This window comes from Eubalaena glacialis, chromosome 9 (genome assembly GCF_028564815.1).
Source record: "Eubalaena glacialis isolate mEubGla1 chromosome 9, mEubGla1.1.hap2.+ XY, whole genome shotgun sequence".
Taxonomy (NCBI): domain Eukaryota; kingdom Metazoa; phylum Chordata; class Mammalia; order Artiodactyla; family Balaenidae; genus Eubalaena; species Eubalaena glacialis.
The window spans coordinates 52,896,300-52,916,617 of record NC_083724.1 but is presented as its reverse complement, the minus strand read 5'-3'; the positions used below and the strand labels follow the sequence as shown (position 1 = coordinate 52,916,617).

At 49.2% G+C, this 20,318-nt stretch overlaps 1 protein-coding gene across 1 annotated transcript; it reads right to left on the bottom strand.

Annotated features, from left to right (window-relative positions):
- Nucleotides 1-1,136: 1,136 nt before the first annotated feature.
- On the bottom strand, nt 1,137-14,807 carry DMRT3 (doublesex and mab-3 related transcription factor 3). The gene is made up of 2 exons (XM_061201218.1): nt 14,070-14,807; nt 1,137-2,173 (listed from the first exon to the last, which is right to left on the bottom strand). The coding sequence occupies exons 1-2, from the start codon at nt 14,533-14,535 to the stop codon at nt 1,209-1,211; spliced, it is 1,431 nt and encodes a 476-aa protein (XP_061057201.1). The 5' UTR covers nt 14,536-14,807; the 3' UTR covers nt 1,137-1,208.
- Between the last annotated feature and the right edge of the window lie 5,511 nt (nt 14,808-20,318).

The window sequence follows — 20,318 nt, the reverse complement described above, 5'->3', positions numbered from 1 at the left end:
TCCACTTCTTCATCTTGAATGCAAATAGGAGTATATACTGAACTTAATAGGAGTAATTGCTCTCATTGATGGAGTACTTTCTCTGCGTCAGGTACCGTGCTATGCACTTTGCTTACTTTCCACACTGTAGATTTTTTCATTTTTACTTTGTTTTTAATGAGATTCTCCATCATATAATCCCTGCGGTCTTGGACTCATGGGCAGGTAACTCGGACAATAACATACAAAGAGCATCCTCTTGCACGTAGTAGGCACTCAATAATTATCTGTTGAAACAAATAAAGGGATAGAGGGACTGAATTAACTCTACTCTTGAAAAATAAATTCTGTCTTTCTGAACACAGCCCCCAAACTTTGCCATTCATATTTCTCAAGGGATATCGCATTTAACTGAAGCCTTGATCCATGCACTGGTAAGTAACTTTTATAGCAAGTTTCTATTTTTAGAGATCCTCTTTCCACAAGTAGAAATGACATAAACCAAGATCATCTCCTTAGTTTATTTTTTTTCTAGAGTCCTTAGCATGCTACATTAACCTGACAAAGCTTAATCTTGTGTTCATTTCACAATACATTTCATGCAGTTCACAGCTGTGATTGGCTTTACACTGACATTGACATTACACGTTTCCATTCAGCCATGTGAAAAGAATAATTCTTAATGGAGTTTGTCTCTGAAAACTGTCCAAGCTTAAATAAGCATGTGAGCAGTTCACTCTATTAAGTGCAGTCTCTCTTTAAAATGCAAGAAGGATTTTTAGCATAGGAGTATAAGGTCCCTGTTTCTAGTCCGTTTGCAACTGAACCACTGCCTTTAGGTTTCACATATCCTAAGGAATCCTCTTTTACAAAATTTCATTCAAGTATACTATTTTATTGAACATTCCAGGCTGAGTTTAGGGGCAAGGCTGACCTTCAGCTCTACATCCCCAGATAAATCTTCCACGGGCCCAAGGCTTTCCCAAGACTATTCTCTTTTACAACGAACATTCAGCACTAAAGCCACAGAGCAGAGCTATTTGGCATTTTCCAGTGAAGTGCAAGAAATTAAATAAGTTATGTTTTTATTGCTAAGGTATAGAATCAAGCACAATCACTTTGTGAAACAGAAGGAAAAGGTATACACAGGATGTGGCCTCTCCTCAAGGGGGGGCCAGGGTTCAAATGCACAGAAAATGTCACCTGGTCACCACCCATCGGGTAGCACTTTAAGATGATGTGTTGAGTATTCTAGAGTCTGAGGAGTCAGACCTCTCGTCATAGTCGTCCTCGGTGTAAATGGACTGCTTTGACACAATGGGACACCCATCGTCAGGGATGGGGATCCGAGGGTCTTCGGGGACGCGGGCGGGGAGGACAGGTGAGCTTCTGAAGACGCTGGTAGAGTTAGTGGGGAAAGGGCTGACGTACTGGGACCTCAGCTGGTACTGTTGCTGCAACGTCATGGTGTTCCACAGGGTGACATCGTTGGGCAGAAAGGGGCTCGACTGGTTTCTCGCCAAAGTATTCCTCAGCATCAGAGGGTACCGGGGGGGCTGGGGGAACGGGTGCTGCAGGGGCACGGCCAGGGGGTTGGGGACCACGTTACTGGAGTCGGCGGAAAACCTCAACGTGTCTGGGACTCTGAAGGCCGAGCCCACAGACCATTTGGAAGAGGAGATGGGGTAGGAGCTCAAGGTGTGTTCGAAGATGTGCCCGTTGGAGGGCAGCACCAGGCCCTCGGGCTCTGCCGCAGTTCGGTCCGCGGCCAAGCTGGAGGAGCGGCTGGACAGCAGGACCTCCACGGCGCTCACCAGGTCGCCCCCGCAGCCCTTCAGGATCAGCTCCAGCACCGTGGGCTTCTGGTTGGGGAATATTTTTTTTAACACTTCCAGGGGCGGTCTGTTGGCTTTCAGGCTGAAGGGCAGAGACACAGTCCCCGAGGGGCCCTCGATCAGGAGGTGATTCTGCTCCCCGGGATACTTGGGGCTATTGGGTCGGCTCTCGGAGCTGCCTCCGTTCTTCTGGACCGCGTACCCCCCTTCGTCCACCGACACTATCTCGGGGCTCTCCGGCGTGAAGCAGCCCTTACTTTTGGCCACGTCCGGGGAGCTCCTCTGGTCCGTGTCTTTGTCGCTGAAGGTCTCAGTGGTGTCCGCCGTGCTGTTGTCCCCGAGTCGTTCTTCAGTCAAATCTGAAAAGCAGAGAACAGCTGGGTTAATCCTTTCCTGGTGTGTGTAAAGGGGAACAGATGTGCTCAGGAGAGGGCCCTACATGGGCTTTCTGGAAGGGGAACTGCTTCCCTGTGGGTTACAACATACTGCAAGCCTTAAAAATATCCAAACTGTGTCACTGGCAAATGGGAAAAAAATACCTGAAAATAAAGATCTAGAAATCGGAGTGATTTCTCAGAATGGTGTGTGCAGGGAAGCTTGCCTTCAACACAGAACAGAAACATGATACCTACAACCACAGATGTGGCTGTCTAGCACTAACAATCTAAATAGGGGCCAGGCTGGGGATAAACACCATCAGGGAAGAACAGGAAAATGAACTCAGGCTTGTCTTCTGACCCCTCTTCTGCAAATGAGGTGGCCAGTGTCATTCAAGGACATTAACAGCTGGTGCACGACGCATATACCCATGGGAAATTTTAATATTTTAAATCCATTTTCCCATAGGCAGATTTCGTGTCAAATGTCTTGTGAACTAGTCGTATGTTTCATCAGGATACCATGTACAATAACTAGTCAATATGATTGCCAGAGTGAAACGGGCAGCCTCTATACATTGAAATTTTTCTTAAAAGCCCACTCGAGGTCCTGGCTGACTTGGTTGCCTGTAACCCGCACTAGAGGGCAAGCAAAACCAGCTGTGAAATCTGGATGTGGGACAGGCTGCAGAGAGAAAGGAGGAAATGGCTGGAGGAGGCTTGTGAAACTGCCAGGGAGCAAGATCCACCAGTGAAGCAGTGCGTCCATAACTCCAGGACCTGGGCTGCAAGCAGACAGGTTTTCATGAACAGGTTTCATTAGTAAAGTTCATGGAGAGAACTTCAAGACACCTTCCTGAACTATATTAAAAGAAGAGAGAAACAAAACAAAAAACTTCCCAAATAAAGCAGAGATTTGCTGTGAAGTAAACCATTTGCAAATTTAACATTTTGACCTAACACATCACCCCCCCCCGCCAAGGGCTAGTATTACGGTGTTAAACAGGCAGAAAGGAAGGAAGGAAGGAAGGAAGGAAGAAGTAAATAAGTAAGACTGGTCTGCTTGCAGAAGTAGGTTCTAAGAGACCTTAATAATACAGAAACATATTCTTTATTAACAAGCTCTATGCGAGTGGATTTTTATCCACTGCCCTGCCTGAATAGCCTCATTGTTGCCTTCCCTGTGGGCACACCTGATTATGTGTAGATAGCCAGCTGGTGAAATTTCATCAAAGCAGCTTCTAAAATCCACCTCCTCCTATTTGTTGTTGTTTATTTTAAAACCCTTAAACAGGGACTTCCCTGGTGGCGCAGTGGTTAAGAATCCACCTGCCAATGCAGGGGACATGGGTTTGATCCCTGGGCCGGGAAGATCCCACATGCTGCGGAGCAACTAAGCCCGTGTGCCACAACTACTGAGCCTGCGCTCTGGAGCCCGTGAGCCACAACTACTGAGCCCGCACACCTAGAGCCCGTGCTCCACAACAAGAGAAGCCACCGCAATGAGAAGCCCGCGCACCGCAACGAAGACCCAACACAGCCAGAAATAAAGAAAATAAATTTATTTTTAAAAATAAATAAAAAGCCTTAAACAAAGGCCCATTTATGAGCATTCTTCTAATATGCAACGTACCTTAATTATAATTGAAAAACAAAACTTTGATTCTTCACAAAGCAATAAATATGTCCTAGGCATAAATACTTTAAGAAATTCTTAAACTATATCAGTGAAACTTTCAATTATAAATCTGATACAAATTCGTAGTTGTCCCAAATTTGCATTTTACGTACACTGCTTCTTTATCCAGTACAAAATATCAAGTGTCCACGTGGGGATCATTTGCAGCCCACACACATGAAGCCATTTTTGCTTTCTGTAACAACTCTGGGATATGCACAAAACGCCGATTTTTGCAAGAGAAATTTGACATATCCTCTCCTGCAACTTCCTAGGACTGGAATCCCAGTTTTCACCCCGTGGGTTAATGTGGTATTTGTCCTTGATCCCAACGAGAAAAACAGCAACAAAAAAGCTTCCATAACTTCATATTCTAATCAGCTAGACCTGCCTACATTTTCCTGACTCAGGACCCCGCGCCTACCTCTTGGTGTTACTCTATCGTTAAACACTTGACAATAAGCGGACAGTGACAGGATGTTAACTCAGCACTGAACTCAACACACAACTGGATCTTGGCCCCTGCTCAGTGGAGCTTGGGAAAACAAGTCAAATACTCTCCTGGGGAAAATATGGACATAAAATAATGTTTTAAATACTGTGCTCCTCTAAACAGTTTTCTTATTTCTTTAGCTTTCATTATCTATTATTGTCAGTATCAAGTACATGTATTGCTGTAACCTGCAAGACACTGAGGAAAACAGAATAAAGGGTGGAAAATACCAGGAGGTATAAGACTGGCCCCTAACTCATGGAATTTATTACCAAGCTGGGGAAATAAGACGCATGTGCAAGGGGGAAAGCAAACACAACCAGGCAGAATTTGCTAAGCGGCAAATATGCACACGTGGAACACGAATGTTCATAGCAGCATTATCCACAAGAGCCAAAGAGTGGAAGCAACCAAGTGTCCATCAAAGATGGATGAATGGATAAACAACATGTGGTCCATTCATATAATGGAATATTATTCAGCCTCAAAAAGGAATGAAATTCTCACACATGCTACAATGTGGATGAATCACGCTAAGTGAAATAAGGCAGACACAAAAGGACAAATATTCTATGATTCCACTTATATAACGTACCTAGTATAGGCAAACTCATAGTGACAGAAAGTAAAATGGTATTACCACGGGCTAGGGCAGGGGGTAAGGGGGACTTGCTGTCTAATGGGTACTGAGTTTCAGTTAGGGATGATGAAAAAGTTCTGAAAATGGAAAGTGGTGATGGCCACACAACATTGTGAAAATACTTAAAGCCACTATATTGTGTCCCTAAAAAAAGGTTAAAATAGTAAATTTTATGTTATGTATATTTTACCACAATGAAAAAGTGAAAGAAATATGATACACAGTGTCATAGCAATACAGCGGATGGTGGGTTGTTGTGTTTTTTTTTTTTAAAGCAAGGAACAACTGGTACTTCTAGGAAACAAAAAGGTATGTAAGTACAGCTAAAAAGCTCTGATAGTGATATTTTTAAAAGAAATGTGTGAACCTAAAAATACCTTCCCATTTTAAAAGGTAACTTTTCCCCACTCTGGATGAGCTGCAAACACCGAAGGCATTTGGGGAAAATGCTTCGAACTCTATTACCAAGTTTAGTCTTCCACAGAATGCTTTAGACGCCAGAAGAAAGTGATTCAAAGGGCAGAAGTTTAGCCAAAAGGGAACTAAGAAATGATGTTCTGGCTAATCTGACATATCTACCATTATGAAAATGTAGTATTTTTTTCAAGATGGTAAAAAACATACTGTCCCAATCAACTGGATATTGGACGGCAGGACTATAAATCAGACAATACAAAATTTAACTTTTGAACCTATTTTCCAGATCTGCAGAACAGGCCACAGTAGAATCTTCTATGATTGGCAGCTTGTTCACCAATTGTGAACCCCTAGACTGCATGAGGCCTCTTTCATATTTTCTTGTGCTACCCTTTGCACCTGCCACTGTGACATCCCCAGTGCAGCAAGAGTTTCTGGTGACTTCTCAAAAGAGTGTAGTGGATTGTGCTGATTCATCCACACTTTCTCTCTGCAGATTTCTGGGCTGATCAGCCTCTCCAAAGGGGTGGGCAGGCTACAGCCAAAAAGTGAGAAAATCTAACTGGATGTCACAGGAATCAAATCTACAAATTCAGAACATTCCAACCAACTGAGTTCAGCACTGTTTATACTGTACTCAAAGGGGAGACAGAAGCCATTGAATGAAGCAGTGAGTGGGACACACCCATGGTGTCCACACACCTGAGCAACGCATAACGTCCTGCTAAGGGGTGCCGGGTAAGCAGAAACCCAGACAACATCCAAGGCTGTTGGGGGTTCAGAACCGGGCAAGGGAAGACTAGCCTTTCACCTTGTACCAAGAATAACTCCTTACCCAGCAATAATTTCTAAAGGTCAGAACATACGAGCCCTGCAAATTTATGGTGTCAAGTACTGGTTGTATTGTTGTGCCTAAACTAGAAGTATTGTAAATTATTGTCATAAATACAGACTTTCACAAGTAATTATAGAGGGTGAGTTTTGGGCCCAGTGATAAAGCGTAATTTAATAACAGGTGTTTCTTTACATCTGTAGATTTTTCCCTAAATGAACTTTACAAATTATTCCTGTTGGTTTAAAACACAAAGGCCTTTCCAGATATAGAAATGTGAAACTGCCAAGTAGCAAAATGAAAAAGGAAACACTCCCCAAATGTTTTAACCTCTTTCTTCTTGAAACTGACACCCTAATTCCTAGAACATTAAAGAGTAAGAATATACTTCAATTGATAATATTTTTACTCCTAGTATATAGGTGCCAAAAGCCAAAAACGACTAGACTAAAACTAGAAAGAAATCACTCTCGTCTGATATTACAAACCAGTTACTGAAAGTGATATAATCTTCTATTTTTAAAGCTAAACATCTAGATATTTAAAAAATCTTACTAGATGTTCACTCTTCAATTTCATATTTTTCATGATGTAGAAACACTCACAGCCATCTCTGAAATAAACTCTTCACAAGGGTAAAGATTTTTTTTTTGAAAAAGTAGATACTCCATTGAGAAGGACACTTTTTCTATGGAAAACAATGCTACCAACTTCACAATATATCTATGCCATAAGATAGCTACAAGGCTTTAAGGAGAGAAAATGAACACCCACAGAAAAGTGACTTCCAATCTAAAATTACAGTTTGCAAATTTTAACTTTCTTCAGTGGATTTTTTTCATATGAAAATGCAGTTTAAAAAAAAAAATCCTAAGTATTTATCTGAAAGGTTTTGAGGAAGCCTGCCACATATGCAAAACATTCTGTTCGTGACATGAAGATGAGTATCTTCCTCACTTAGGTGTGGGGGTCTTATCCATTCTTTCTATCTATGAAAATAAAATATAGCATACCTCCAGAATAAATACACGAAAGCACTGGCATAGAGAGCGCTGCTTCCTAGTGCAAAAGTCACTGGACATTTTTTTTTCCTTTTGATATCATGTCACGCGTTTTGAAACATGGACTGTCACGCCCTCATCTGTTCACTTGAGCTTTGGGGAACATACCTCTCAATAACTGTTCCCTGATGGGTCGTTTTCAAAGTACACAAATCTTATAGCAATGGCCAAGAAGAGCCCCAGCTGGATGGGGCTTCCAGAAAAGACTCCTGCCCAGTCAGAATTCAAACAGGAGACATGCTTTGTACATTTCCTGTTATCCTTATCTCGCACTAGAAATGCTGAATCCTAAAAAAGTGAATGGGTGAAAACCCAACATACAGCAGGGAATGAACGTCAGTCTAAAATCTTTCCTTTTCCTCCGGGGGCTGGGGGGGTGGGACCTTGTGAAAACTAAAAATACATAGTCATGTTTGCTTTTTAAAAATCATTAATGACACTGGCTTAATAACATATGAAGAAATCAAGATGATTCCTGGGGACCAATGTTTTGGGGGACATTGATATAGAAAGGGGTAGACTTAAGGAAGTATGGATTGCAACTGTGGACTTTGTAAATCCTGCAAAAATTTAGTTTTGACCTCTTTCTTGACTTTGAAAGGAACACTTTCCAAGAAGGAGGAGAGAAATTACCTATAAATCTACAAGTGTGTTTGGTAGTTATAAAAATGCAACTGGCTACTTATTCATCCACCTATTTAACAAATATCATTAAATCTTTCACTATGTGCCCATGCACTGTGCTAGGTAAGATTACACAGAGATGATCAAAGCATTTGCCTCTTGGCTACTGAGAGGCTTACAGTTTACTAATGAATATTTTGCAAACTTCCCAAGTTACCTGTGCAGTGAGTTGTATTTTATATTGAAACACAGCAAGTAACCCAAAGGCCAGCAGCTGGGCAGACTGCTGTATTCATGGGAGGGAATGTTGCCCTAAACATTCACATATAAAGACTATGAATGGAACATCTACTGAACTAAACAAGTGATACTTAGCGGGGAAAACAAGCACAACACTGATCCTAGCTTTGTAAAATTTAAGGCTGCCCAGTCACTGCAATCAAAAGAGATGAGAGATTGGGTAGAAAACCGATGTTCTGAATGTTAAGTTTTCCATAATATTGTTATTCAGTAGTTGATTGTGCTTATTTTTTATAGCTATTTAACTGTATAATAAAATGCAAAAAACAAAAAATAAAAAACCACCTAGTTATGTTTTAGTTTCCCCTCAGTGTCTTCAGAGAACAGTAGTTTGCAGTGACTCACTAAAGCCATGGGGGACTCTTAGGGGTGATGTGACAGGATCCCAAGGTGATGGGCCCGCGATGACCAGTGTTCCACCACTCAGGCCCCAACCTCTGCCACCAGCGCCCATGTAAACCCCAGTGCAAGGCCCACTGTGCCACCAGAGTCACATCACACTAGACATGGGGGTCCAGGGACCCGAGTGACTAATGGCTGAGGGGCTGCAACAGGTTAAAAAGCTAAAGAAAGGAGGAAAGCTGGAGAAACGGAAGAGGCAAAGAAAGGGAAAGGAGAGGCAGGCAGGCACGTAGGTTTTCACTGGGTTCTGCCTGCCTTTCTGTCAGGAAGAAGTCCAACATTTCCAGAAAGGGGCTCCAAGTCCTCCAGGGACGTTGATTTATGAAGATTTACTCCCTTTCCCTCTGTAAAGCTGTTAGCTGAAAGTGCCGACTGGCTGCAGCAAAGAATTTCTCATCAATGCTCTTTGATTGTATTTTGCAAACAAAATGCCTGTTGCTTGGTAACATTTCACGTGAGCCTGACCTTCCCCGAAAGTTATTGCTATCAGATTCGACTTACACTGTCCTCCTGTGATTACTGTAATCTTTTAAACCTGGGAGTTCATCCATCAGGGAAAAGAAGAGTTGGTTGTGTAAATCGAGAGCACGGCTATCCGCCAGATTTATAACCCAGACGGGTGTGTTAGGTGGGGGGAGGTTCTGTCCTGGATGGCAGCGGAACTCTGTGGTTCCTAGACGTGGAAAACGCTCCCATTTTCCTGTCCACCCTGAGCTCAGATCCGCAAGATGGACACCAGCGCCTCTCCGCGCCGGCCGGGGGCGGCTCGGGCTCCACAGGGAGAAAGAGGCTGGGAGACTCGCCAGAGCTACGCCCACCCCTAGGGGCGCGCCGAGGACTTTAGGGCTGGGCCCGCCCCCGGAGGCCTAGGGTTGCCAGATAAAATAGCAGGATGCCCAGTTAAACCTGCGCTTAGCAAAAATCACAATATATCAGTACAAGTGTGCCCTATGCAATATTTGATATCCCTTTTTCTGTGTTTATTTGCAGGTTTTTTGCTAAATCTGGCAACCAACCGAAGCAGGCGGGGTCTAACCCAGCCCGCGGGGCTGAGCGCGAGTGGAAGGAGCCGCCGCCGCAGCGGCGGTGCCGCGAGGATTGGGTGCAAGGGGACAGTGGTCCAGGGCGGCCGCAGGGGAGCCGCGAGCGCGCGGCTGCCACCGCACGGGCTTCTCCCGGCGTTCCATCCATCCCTGACCCGGCCCGGGGTCCCTGAGCCGCCGCCCCGCACTTCCACTCGCTGCGCTCTCGGCTGCGCCGGGGCCCAAGGAGCCGGTCGGCAACTCGGCAACTCGCTGGGCGCCGGTGGGAAAGGCCCGGAGCTGTGAGCAGCCCTGCGTCCGCCCTCCAGAGCCAGCCCGGGGGTAAGGTTTAGGAGGAGACCAGTACGGTCTCGCTTCTTCCTTTTCGTTTGGTTGGTTTTTGCTTTTTAAAATGCAACTCTGAGTCAGGCCCCTCGGCCCAAATCAAAGCCTCTGAAATACCCAGACCCTGTTTTAAATTCGTAGCTACCCTTCATGAGTGACTCTGAGGTCTCTCCCACTTTTCCTTTGCTTCAGCCTCTAGTCGCAGAGAATTTCCCATCCTGGTCTGGACCGGTATTCTGGCAACACTCATTATCCATGCAGGTGCGTGTCTCTTTTTTAAAAAATTAAAGTAAAATTTAAAACTAGGAAGCTGGCCAGACAGGACCTCATCAAGCTGGAGCTGAAAAGCCCGGAGCAAGCATAAAGATGCTAGGAGGTGCCGGACAGGAGGTAAAATCAAATAAAGGCAGTTTTCCAAAATCTCCCAACTTCCCTTCCTATAGGTCTCTTGTTCTCTCCATTTCAGGAGAAATAAACAAGAAAGGAGACCCTACTTTCCTAGTTAATCCTGCTCTCTTACTCCTAATTAAATATGATGTTTTAGATTTCTTTTCCTTTAAGAAATTTTTTAACAACTTGTTTACGTATTTATTTTGATGGCAGATGTAAACCTAGGAAGAATCTGTAGCCACAGCCCTTTCCTCTGGCAGCCTGAGGAGACCCAGGCCACTCTCCTGGAGGAAGAGTAGGGTGTGGGGGAGGGAGCCAAACAGAGGAATGTAACTTCAGCCTCTCACCTTGGTCGTGACCCCTAACTTTCCTCAGCTCTACAGCCCAGGTCCTTGAAAGGCTGGCTTGGCTGGTTGAGGCTGCTGACTCAGACACTCTAAGAGCTGAAAGGTGTTCAAGCTTCCCAAGGTATTTTCCTGACGGGAAGGAGGGGGGAGTGAAGAGGAAATGAAAGAGAAACGAATCAATAGGATAGATTTAAAGGAGCTTAGACTAGAATTTGGGGCTCAATCAAACTCTAATAATTTCAGGCCAGTAGTAGATGATAATCTAGGTGCAGGGGAAATGTACACCCAAAACGGGAAAAAAAAAAAAAGCTTTAATCCATTGCTAGAATAACCTGAGAATATGAAAATTCTCCTTACAACCACCTCCACATTAAAAGGGATGTTAAACATGATACACCGTTAGATAAAACAATCCCTGTTCCTTTAAAGAATCGGAAGCAGAATTTGGGAAAGAAATTTCTTCCACCTACAAAACTGAGTATTGGTATTAATGTTGCTTCCTGAACTGGGTGTTTTTTCCTCCAGCGGTGCCCAGCAAACATTCCCTTCTCTAGGGCGTGTACTTTTCACAAGGATTTCTGGAGCGGGGGAAAGACTCTGTGTGTTTGTGCACTTGGATTTGGAGCCAACAAAAAAAGCAAATGTCTCCACAGCTATGTACTAAAGAGACCAACCATGTTTTTGACACTGAAATCACAAAGAAACAAATTCCATAAATCACCAGCAGATATTTAGAGATTCCTAATGGTCTGTGAACTTACTGTACATGTAACTTACTACCATTCAAACAGAGCTTCATTTACTTCTCTACATAGTGAGCTACTTGCCCAGGACCATATCTGACAAGCTTCTCAATATGCATGGTATGTTACATACAAATACATCATAAGAACAACTGCCAAAAAGGAAAAATACATACAGTCCCATCCAGGCAGTTTTCCCTAACTTAAAACCCAAATGGGCTTTCTCTGTACAAAGCATTGCATAGAACTGATCCACTTGTATACTTGCCTTCCTAATGGAAAACAATTATCTATTCCTTTCCTGCCCTCTCTCGCCATCATCGGATTGGTGACTGGCTTTTTGTTGGTGTTGAATGGAATTATGGGGTCGAACCAATTGAAAGAAGAAAACAAAAGTTACATAAATAAATGTGCAAGGTATGCATTAGGACCTGAGCACTTGATTCCTGATAGCTTAGTCCCCCAAAGCCATCACTCTGACCTTTTCTAGTGGTAAATTCTATTCTCCTTTGCAATTACTTGTTTTCATTTTGAAAGGCTCAGGTCATCCCAGAATACTTAGTTCTGAGTAAAAGAGAGAGCACCAGGTCTGGTTTGTCCAGTTGCAGTCTCCCGCTCCTATTCTCCCCAAGCATGTATCCTTCTGCTACTGCGGCTGCTGCCTGGCCTTTCTGCCTGCCCCTCACTCCCCGCCTCCCAGGGTTATTTTTGGTTTTGTGACTCTTTAGAAACCATGAACTCTGGCTATCCCAAAGAATGGTTAGAACAGCACACAATGTGCAAAGAATCCCCTCTTGGACAGGGACCCCAGAACCCAAAGCACTATTACACGGGTGCTGCTGGGCAGGTGGCCACTGCAAGATGCTACCACTGTCACAAACTCAAAACTCCTGCCCTAGTGTTGGGGGAAATGGAGACAGAGAAACTGGAAATGGAAAGGTTAAGAAAAGTTACTGGCATGGAGAACTGAGACAAAACTCTCCTAGTTACCTGCTCTAACTTAAAGGAGAAAAACAAAAAGAATGTTCTTTCCCCGCCCCCCTCCTATTCCTCTGTGACAAATATATAAATATGAAGAGATCACACTGACAAAAGAGAGTCAACTGGGAGTGGGCGGACATTTCTCAGGGAAATGCTTATATTCTACCTTGGATTAAACATCCACAAAATCCATGTTCAGTAAACTCACTTCTGTCCTTAAAATACCCAGTTCTGCTCTTCCCATAAGATGTTCTCAGAGCTTCAGGTCTGGAGAGCATAACTGAGCAACAGGGCAGCAGGACTGCACCTGCCAGGCTGCCTACCAGCTCACCCCAAACGTTTCCCTGGCTCCACACAGCAGTGCAGTGCTCCTGAAAGCCTCTCTCCAAGAGCCAGAGGTACAGTCTTTTTTGGGGTGGGGGGAGACTGGGGGTAGGCAGAAGCTCTACCATTAGTTCCACCCACAGGAGGGCTTTGGGCCTTACAGGGCCTTCCATCTCTGAATTCCAGCATACCCCTCAACCCCCTCCCTGAGAAGACGGGCTTTTTTCCTTTGTACATCTGCCTCAGTGAAAGGGAAAGACCAAACACCTGTCCACAGAATTCTAAGAGCTTAAAATCAAAGGAGCCTTTGGGCTGGGCAGGATGGTAAACTAGACATTCTCCAGGAGGAAAGGCTCCACTGGGGCTTGCAAGGCTTTGGAGGCCTGAAGGAGGGAACCGGATGGAAAGGTGAGGGGAGGAATCTGCCCACCTCCAGGGCTCAGGGCAGACCCATGCTCTCTAAAGCACAGCAGAGGAGGAGAAGGGAGAGGAGAGGACAGAAGGAGGCCCAGGCCCACCTAGAACTGGGGAAAGCACTCTCCAGGGCTGGCCTTCCTCACTGTAGGTCAAATTTTGTTTGCTCCTTTAAAACCACAGAGACTGCTGAGGGCTGCCTGCGGAATGGTGTTAAAGGACCTGAGCAATTCTGCAAAAGGAGTTGGTTGACTCTGGGCGCACTAGACTCTGAGTCCCCACTATCAGTTTGGGGGCCTTTCTGGCCCTTGTTTACTATTGCTTATAAATAGGGCTTCTTTCAACAGACTGCAAGAGGCTGGAGGCCACAGCAGACTACTAGAAAGGCTTCGGGTTTGCTCAAATTCTCCGGGGGCCGAGAAAAACACCCAGAGTCATCCAAGCCTTGGGCCTTGGCTCCTTCCTTGCACCTACCCATCCCAACCTCCAAATGCGAGGCCCTCTAAAGCCCGCGGCAAGAAAGCCCGGACCCACGGTGGTGTGTGTGCCCATGCGGATTTTAATTTGGTCCTGTCTCGACCTCCTTATTTACCCGTTCCCCTTTAACCTGGGGAAGGCACTTGGCGAGCTCGAGGCGCCTTTCCCGTGGGCGCCTGGGTTCACCTCCTACCTCGCCGGGTCCAGACCGAAGATCGCTTCTGCCGAGAGAGTAAGGACCGGCTCGGCTGGAGTTGGGGCGTAAGGCCGGGCCGGGCCATCTTCCCAAAAACTCGCCTCCGAGCCTCCCAGCCAAAGCCGCAATAGCCGCTTCGAAGTGTTTTCGCCCACGCGCGGGGGCCCGGCCCGGCACCGCAGCTGCTCTTACCTGGCTTGGCGAGCTGAGCCTGCAGCGCCCCAGGCTGGGGCTCGGCGGCCCAGCGCAGCGCGGCGGCAGCAGGCAACTCCACAGCGGGGCGCGGCGGCGGCGGCGGCGGCGGCGGTGGCTGAGACGGCTGCGAGGTCGGCGGCGGCGGGGCAGAGGTGGTGTCTCCCGGCGGCGGGGGTCCCGGCAGGGCGCGCAGCGAGTCGGGGATGAGGCTCTCGAGGCTCTCGTTGGCCTGCTGCCTGCGCAGCGCCACCTGCGCCGCCATGACCCGCTGCCGCTCGATGATAAGGATGCACTTCTCACAGGTGCAGTCTTTGAAGCGGCAGTAGCGTTTGTGGCCCTTGAGCCAGGACAGCACGCCGTGGTTGCGGCAGCGCGCGCACTTGGGCGTGCGCTGCAAGGGCGCCCGCGGCGGCTGCGACACCGGGCCGCCCATGTACAGGTAGGGAGAGCCGTAGCCGTTCATGCCCCGGGCTCCCGGAAGAGCTGGCGGGCTGGCGGCGGGAGCGAGTCAGGGGGCGCTGGACGACGTAGCTGGGAGGCCCGCTCAGGGGCGGCCTCCGCGCGGCGCAGTCTTTGGTCCAGCAGTCCCCGCGGCCGCGTGCGCTCCGGGGTGGCCGGAGGGGCTGCAGCCGTGTTTACGGCTCCCGCGGCGCTCACAGCCTCAGCCTCCCGACTGGCGCTCCACCAATCTCAACGCCAGTCGCGTCTCCGCCTGCCGCTGCTTTGGCCGGCACGTCCTCCCTCGCCGAGGCGCTGCGGCGGCTGCCAGGAGCCGGCGAGAGCTCTGATTAAGGTCTGAGCCAGCTTGTCTTCAGCTCCCGCGCGCGCAGGCCGGGCCCGGCACTTCCTCCGCCGCCCTCCCCCCACTCCTCCTCCCTCCCACCGCCACCCCCACCTTCGAGGTCCAGGTCTCCTTGCACTCCCCACCCCACTCCACGCCTGCCTCCTTCCTTTCCGCTCGCGCCCTTCGAGTCCCTGCACTTCACCTTCCTCGCCATCCGCCGTCGGGCCACTCTCACGGGGGCGCTCAAGGCCCCCTCCTCCAAGCTCTCTGCGCTTCTCCTGCCCGCGGCGGGCGGGACTGTGGCGCTCCGGGACGCGGCGGTGCACGCGGGGAGGGGAAGGGAGGACCAGCGCGGGTGAGGGTGGAGGTGCCCTTCGCTCTCTTGCCCTCCCTCCAGGCCTGATTTAGCGGCGCCGAGCCCAAGGCCGCTTTCATTCCCACACTTGGCCACAAAAACACGGCTCCGCGAGAACCGGAGCCTACCAGAGCCTTGCGGGTGCACTCGGTTCCCGGAGTGAGCCGAGAGGGTTTTAAGTTGGGGGGAGCCAGGCCCCGCGGCCACTGGCGGGAGGAGTTGGGGGCAGGGCATTGGAATTGGTTCGAGAAATGTTGGCTTTCTTTATTTCCTTTTGCAACATTTTTTTCTTTTGCTGCTGTAGAAGAAAATGAATGATTTTGAAAACCTGCTGGCCCAAGGATGACGACCCATTTTGCAGGCTATTTCAAAGGAAAAAACTGTCCCCTCTCTCTGGTGCAGAGTTTATTTCTCTACCCTCCTCCCCACGTTTTAATTTTTAAAAGTCTCTGTCCTGAAAAGCCGGGAAGCGCTCTTATGGGCGATTTGCTTAAGTACTGGGTCTAAACTTTAAGAGAGCGGACGCAGGAACGACGCTAGCGCCCCCAAAGTTACCGCATATGATCTCCCCCCTGCCCAACGGCATTTGAGCGATTAAACGTCTCGCGTCCCCCAATTCAAATGCCCACGGACTCAGTAATCTAGTTATGGAAAGGGATGGGGCCACACACACCCCCAGTGTCTTTGGGTAGGGGTGGGGGAGAGCCCTTGCACAAGATGACTGCATAAAACTTTGTTTAAACAGTTGTTTGCGTGTTTCTAGTCCCCTAAGAGTACCGATTGGGCCTAAGGCAGACTACCACCACAAATGCACGGAGTCTCTCCCGCAATGCAAGAAAACAAAAATAAAAAGCAGGTGGTTACAGAGACGCAGGGTAGCACAATGGCTCAGTGCGAAGGGGGTAGAATGCAGTCCCGGAGCCGTCTGTCGGCAAGCTCCAGACAGCGCACTCTGAACTCAGCTCTTGGCGGTCTGGGCGAATGGAATGCGAAACCGGAGCATAGACGAGTTTGCTGCAATGGCCAACCGTTCGGCGGCACAGCTGCCCTTGTCCTCCCAGCTTTTCTCTGCACTGCCCTGGAAGCAAACAAGCAACCCGAAAACGTCCCACTGTGTTTGCTGTGAATTCAAGTAGCACCAGGCGTTCTAGCAGCCAACCCTCCGCTGAGAAGGGTGATTCCGGGAGGGGAGCAGGTTAAAAAGGGAACCTGCTTGTGTGTGTTTCCCTTGAAGCCCTTGACTGCCCCCCACCTCCCCCGTTTCAGACCTGCGGACCTAGTAGGGCGCGAGAAGGAAACCCTAGCCCGAGAGGGCTAACCCTGGGAGGCCTGCCTCCAAAGCTAATTCGGGAACAGACCCCCTTAGTCTTGCCCCTAACCCACCGCCTCATGGATCTCTCCTCCCAAACTTCACGAAGAAAACAAGCCTTAAAAACACTACAACTGGGAGGAACTTCATAAACTCTCCAAACTGGAGGCTTAGGTGACCTGCAGCCCCGTGGGCCAGAGGCCCTGAAGTGGGGAGTTGACAGCGAGTCACTTCACTTAAGGAGAGACATAGAGAGCCTAGAAAGACACTGAATCTGGGAACTTTCGCGCTGAAATCTCCAGGTCTCTTGGGAATGCGGAGACCACAGACTTTTTTCAAAGCCAAATTTCTCCCGATTTTCTCCAAATGGTCAGGGAAACCAGGGACTATAAGGAACTTGGGAGTAAAGAAATTTTTTAAAGGAAAGCAGCAGAGCTCTGCACCAGGTTTGGGGGACATTTCCACTACCAAGGCGACCCACTCTCCTCCCTCAGTCACCTAGCCACCCTATCCCTTTGCCACTCAAGCATTCTTGCATTATTTGTTCCCGGGGCCCCGTTTCACTCCAGTGCACATTGGGGGCTGAGATCTAAATACTCATTTGATATAGCGCAATAATCCTTTTCTCATATTTGATGGGAATGTTTTCCATAACCCAGTATTTGACAACATCTCCCTATAGGGACAGGTTTGTATTTATGTTGGTAAAATGTCCCCTGCCTCAAAGTCTATTGTAACCCAACACCTGACAACCCAGAGTCCCATTTCTGTTTGCAGAAAGGGTTTATTCAAGCACATAATGGGATCCCAGCAGAAAGCCTTTCAGAACAAGGGGCTATGGTAAACTTCACCACATGAACTCCGTTTCCAGGGCTATTAAGCTTTTAATTGGAAAATAGCAGAGGAAATTTCAAGGTGACTATAACGTGTTAGCAGTTAGTGCGGAGAAGAAAAGCCGGAGTGGGGATGAATGTAGAAAGCATATGGTCCGAATCACATTTAGGAGGAGCAGCCTGCTTCTACTAAGTCCCAGCGGCTTGTACACTTATGGGAAAAATCATCAAAGAAACTGGAAAGGGAGGGGGGAGGATTACAAGTAAGTGTAACCTCACTAGACCGGATCCACTCTCATTCTGCTCTGGGTGGGGTGTGTATGTGTGTGTGTGCACGTGTGTGTTCAAACCACAATTAACTGGATAGAATTGTGATAGGTATTAACAGCGAAAGGGTGAAAGATAGTGTGCATGTGTGGTTCTCTTTCTCTTGACACACACACAATATATATATGTATGTACGTATAAGTCGGAGTGCAGGTGCCGGTGCTGAGAAACCGAAGATGTCCTGACTGGACGCTGCTCATGACCGCAATCAACACTTAATCAGAAGGACAGTTTCATATTGTCCCGGATGTATAATACATCAGGAAATTTTCTGCTTTGCTGGATTCTCATGGAGGGGGGAGGTCAAGGTTCCTATTCTGCTGTTTAAAACGCGACCACGGTGACACTGGAGGCCAGGACATGCAGAAAGCCCTTTTACTTATTTTTATTTTTTAGAAAGCCCTTTTAAAGCAGGAAAACGAGCTCCGTCTCTCCACGCATGAATTTTTCAGCTCTTACCCTGTCCGTGCCTCTTCAGCATCACTCATTGGCCAGTTTCACATCCAAAGGGGGGAACAAATGTCTAGCGAGGCGCTGGGGCCACCAGGAATCGATTTTTTGGGGTGACAATAATGCCCTTGTCTTCCACATTTGGGAGAGACTCGTGTGCACCCCCATGGCATCTCCGAAGCCGCTCTCTGGGGCTCAGGACAGAAGGTAGAGACCTTGCGACCGGGGAGTCACTGAACCTGCGTCTGGCGGGCCGGGGGACACAGCTGGTGTGAAGGAATATCCTGGACGGTCACGTCCCCACACCATTTTGGCAGCGGGGCCTAGGCTTTTCGGAGCAAACGGGACCTAAAACGGCCTTCAACCCCGGCGGCCCCCTGCAGACGCGGCTGCTCGGTCGTTCATATTCTAGAACTCTCGAGACCAGCAACAACTCACCCTGGAGGTAGGCACTCCCACGGGTACAGATTCCGCAGACCTAGACTAGACACAAGGTCGCGCCCGCCTCCATCCTTTACTGTGGCTGTACGGGTGTCGCTCCCGCACTGCAACATCTGAGGGGCCCCCTGGGCGGCGACCTCCGCCCCGCGCTTTCGAAGGCAGGGACTGGGAAAGGGCGCCCTCGGAGCGCTCCCACTGGGCCAGGGCCGCGGGGCCCGCAAGCGCCCGGGGATTCCTGGGCCGAGTCGCGCTCACCCCGCCGGGCGTGGGGGACTGGAGGCGGCGGTCAGGTCCCTACACGGTTTTAGAAGAGGGTCGCCTGGGCGGCCTGCAGATCCCGTCCACCTTCGGTGCCAAAGGAAAAAGTAAAACATGTACCCTCCGAGATGAAATGAGAGCAGCGCTGACTTTAAAACAGTTTTAAGGTAATCTTTCCCGTGACTTTAAAAACCAAAAAAGGCCGAGAAAATAATTTCAGGTAATTTAGAGAAACATTCAACAAACAAGACAGTTTCTGTTCCCCAAAGTGTTTGCTCTGGGGGCGCTGGTGCAGTTCCCCAGGACAAGCCCCCTTTCCGGAACTCTCTTCCGCCTCCCCGCTCCCCTGCAGTCCCGGAAAAAAGCTCTGCTGGGGAGAATGTGGGCGGAGGTGAGGCCTTCCAGGGAAGAAGTCCCTTCTCGATTCGACGGGCCCGGGAATGAAGGCGGAAACGGCCAGCGCTGCCCACACCCCAGGGAAAGTTGGGTGCGAACTCCTTGTACCGAAACCAGACCGGCAGGCCAGTGACGCAACGCCGAGGCGCTGCGCGGGCACTCTAAAGCACCCCACCCCGAGGAGCCAGGCCAAGACTCAACTCACTACGCCCAAGCCAGAGCCTCCCGGGCGGGGCGACTTCCGGAGCAGTTAGGCCACGCCCACTCGGCGCCCCGCCCCAAGCCCTGCTCACCCCGCCCCTTCGCCGGGGACCCTCCCCATCTGTCCGGGCCGCAGCTTAGAGCTGCTGAAAAGTTTGCAGGGTCTTTTGCGGAGGGTGGGGGAAGGTACTCAACGAACAACTGGTTGACTAAAGGCCGTTCGCATTTCCTTGAGGGGTAGGGGGGAAAGGCGTCTTCTAAAGGCGAGAATCAAGAGTGGCGACTGAGCTTACGGGCGTGCGGCGCGCAGCACAGATCTCAGGCCTCCTCCGCGTGCGTATGCGCGGAGGGAGAAAGGAGGACGAGGCCCCGTGCAAGTTGCCGGAGCAAACCTCCCAAAGGGGCGGCGGCGGCGCGCAGGCAGGCAGTGGCGGCCCCAACCGGCGGGGCGGACAGGGCCAAGTCCGGGAGCCGAGGAAAATCCCCTGCCTTCCACGGGCTGTCCTCTGTATTTCTTTGTGACACGAAGCGCGTTCTGTAAAGCGCTTTTAACACCACTTGGTGCCAAGCGTCAGATGCGGTGCGGTCTGTGTGTGCACGTGAAGCCAGTTCAGCACTGCGGTTCACGTGAAGCAAGGGGGGGGAGCTCGATTTCTACACGTGGGCGGGAGTTTAATTTCCACGAGGTGCCCGGGAGACGGCAGAGCCGGCTCCCGCCCCTGCCCGGAATGGCGGTTCCGTGCGTGGGCTCTGGGGGGAAGGGAGTGTCACCAAGAGCACCCTGGGCCCCGCAGGCGGCTTTCCCCGAGACCCTAGTTACGCAGCGCGGGGTCTGCAGCACACTAGTGGGGTGAAGGGGACACCCGAGTGGGCGCAGGTCCCGGGAGCCGCG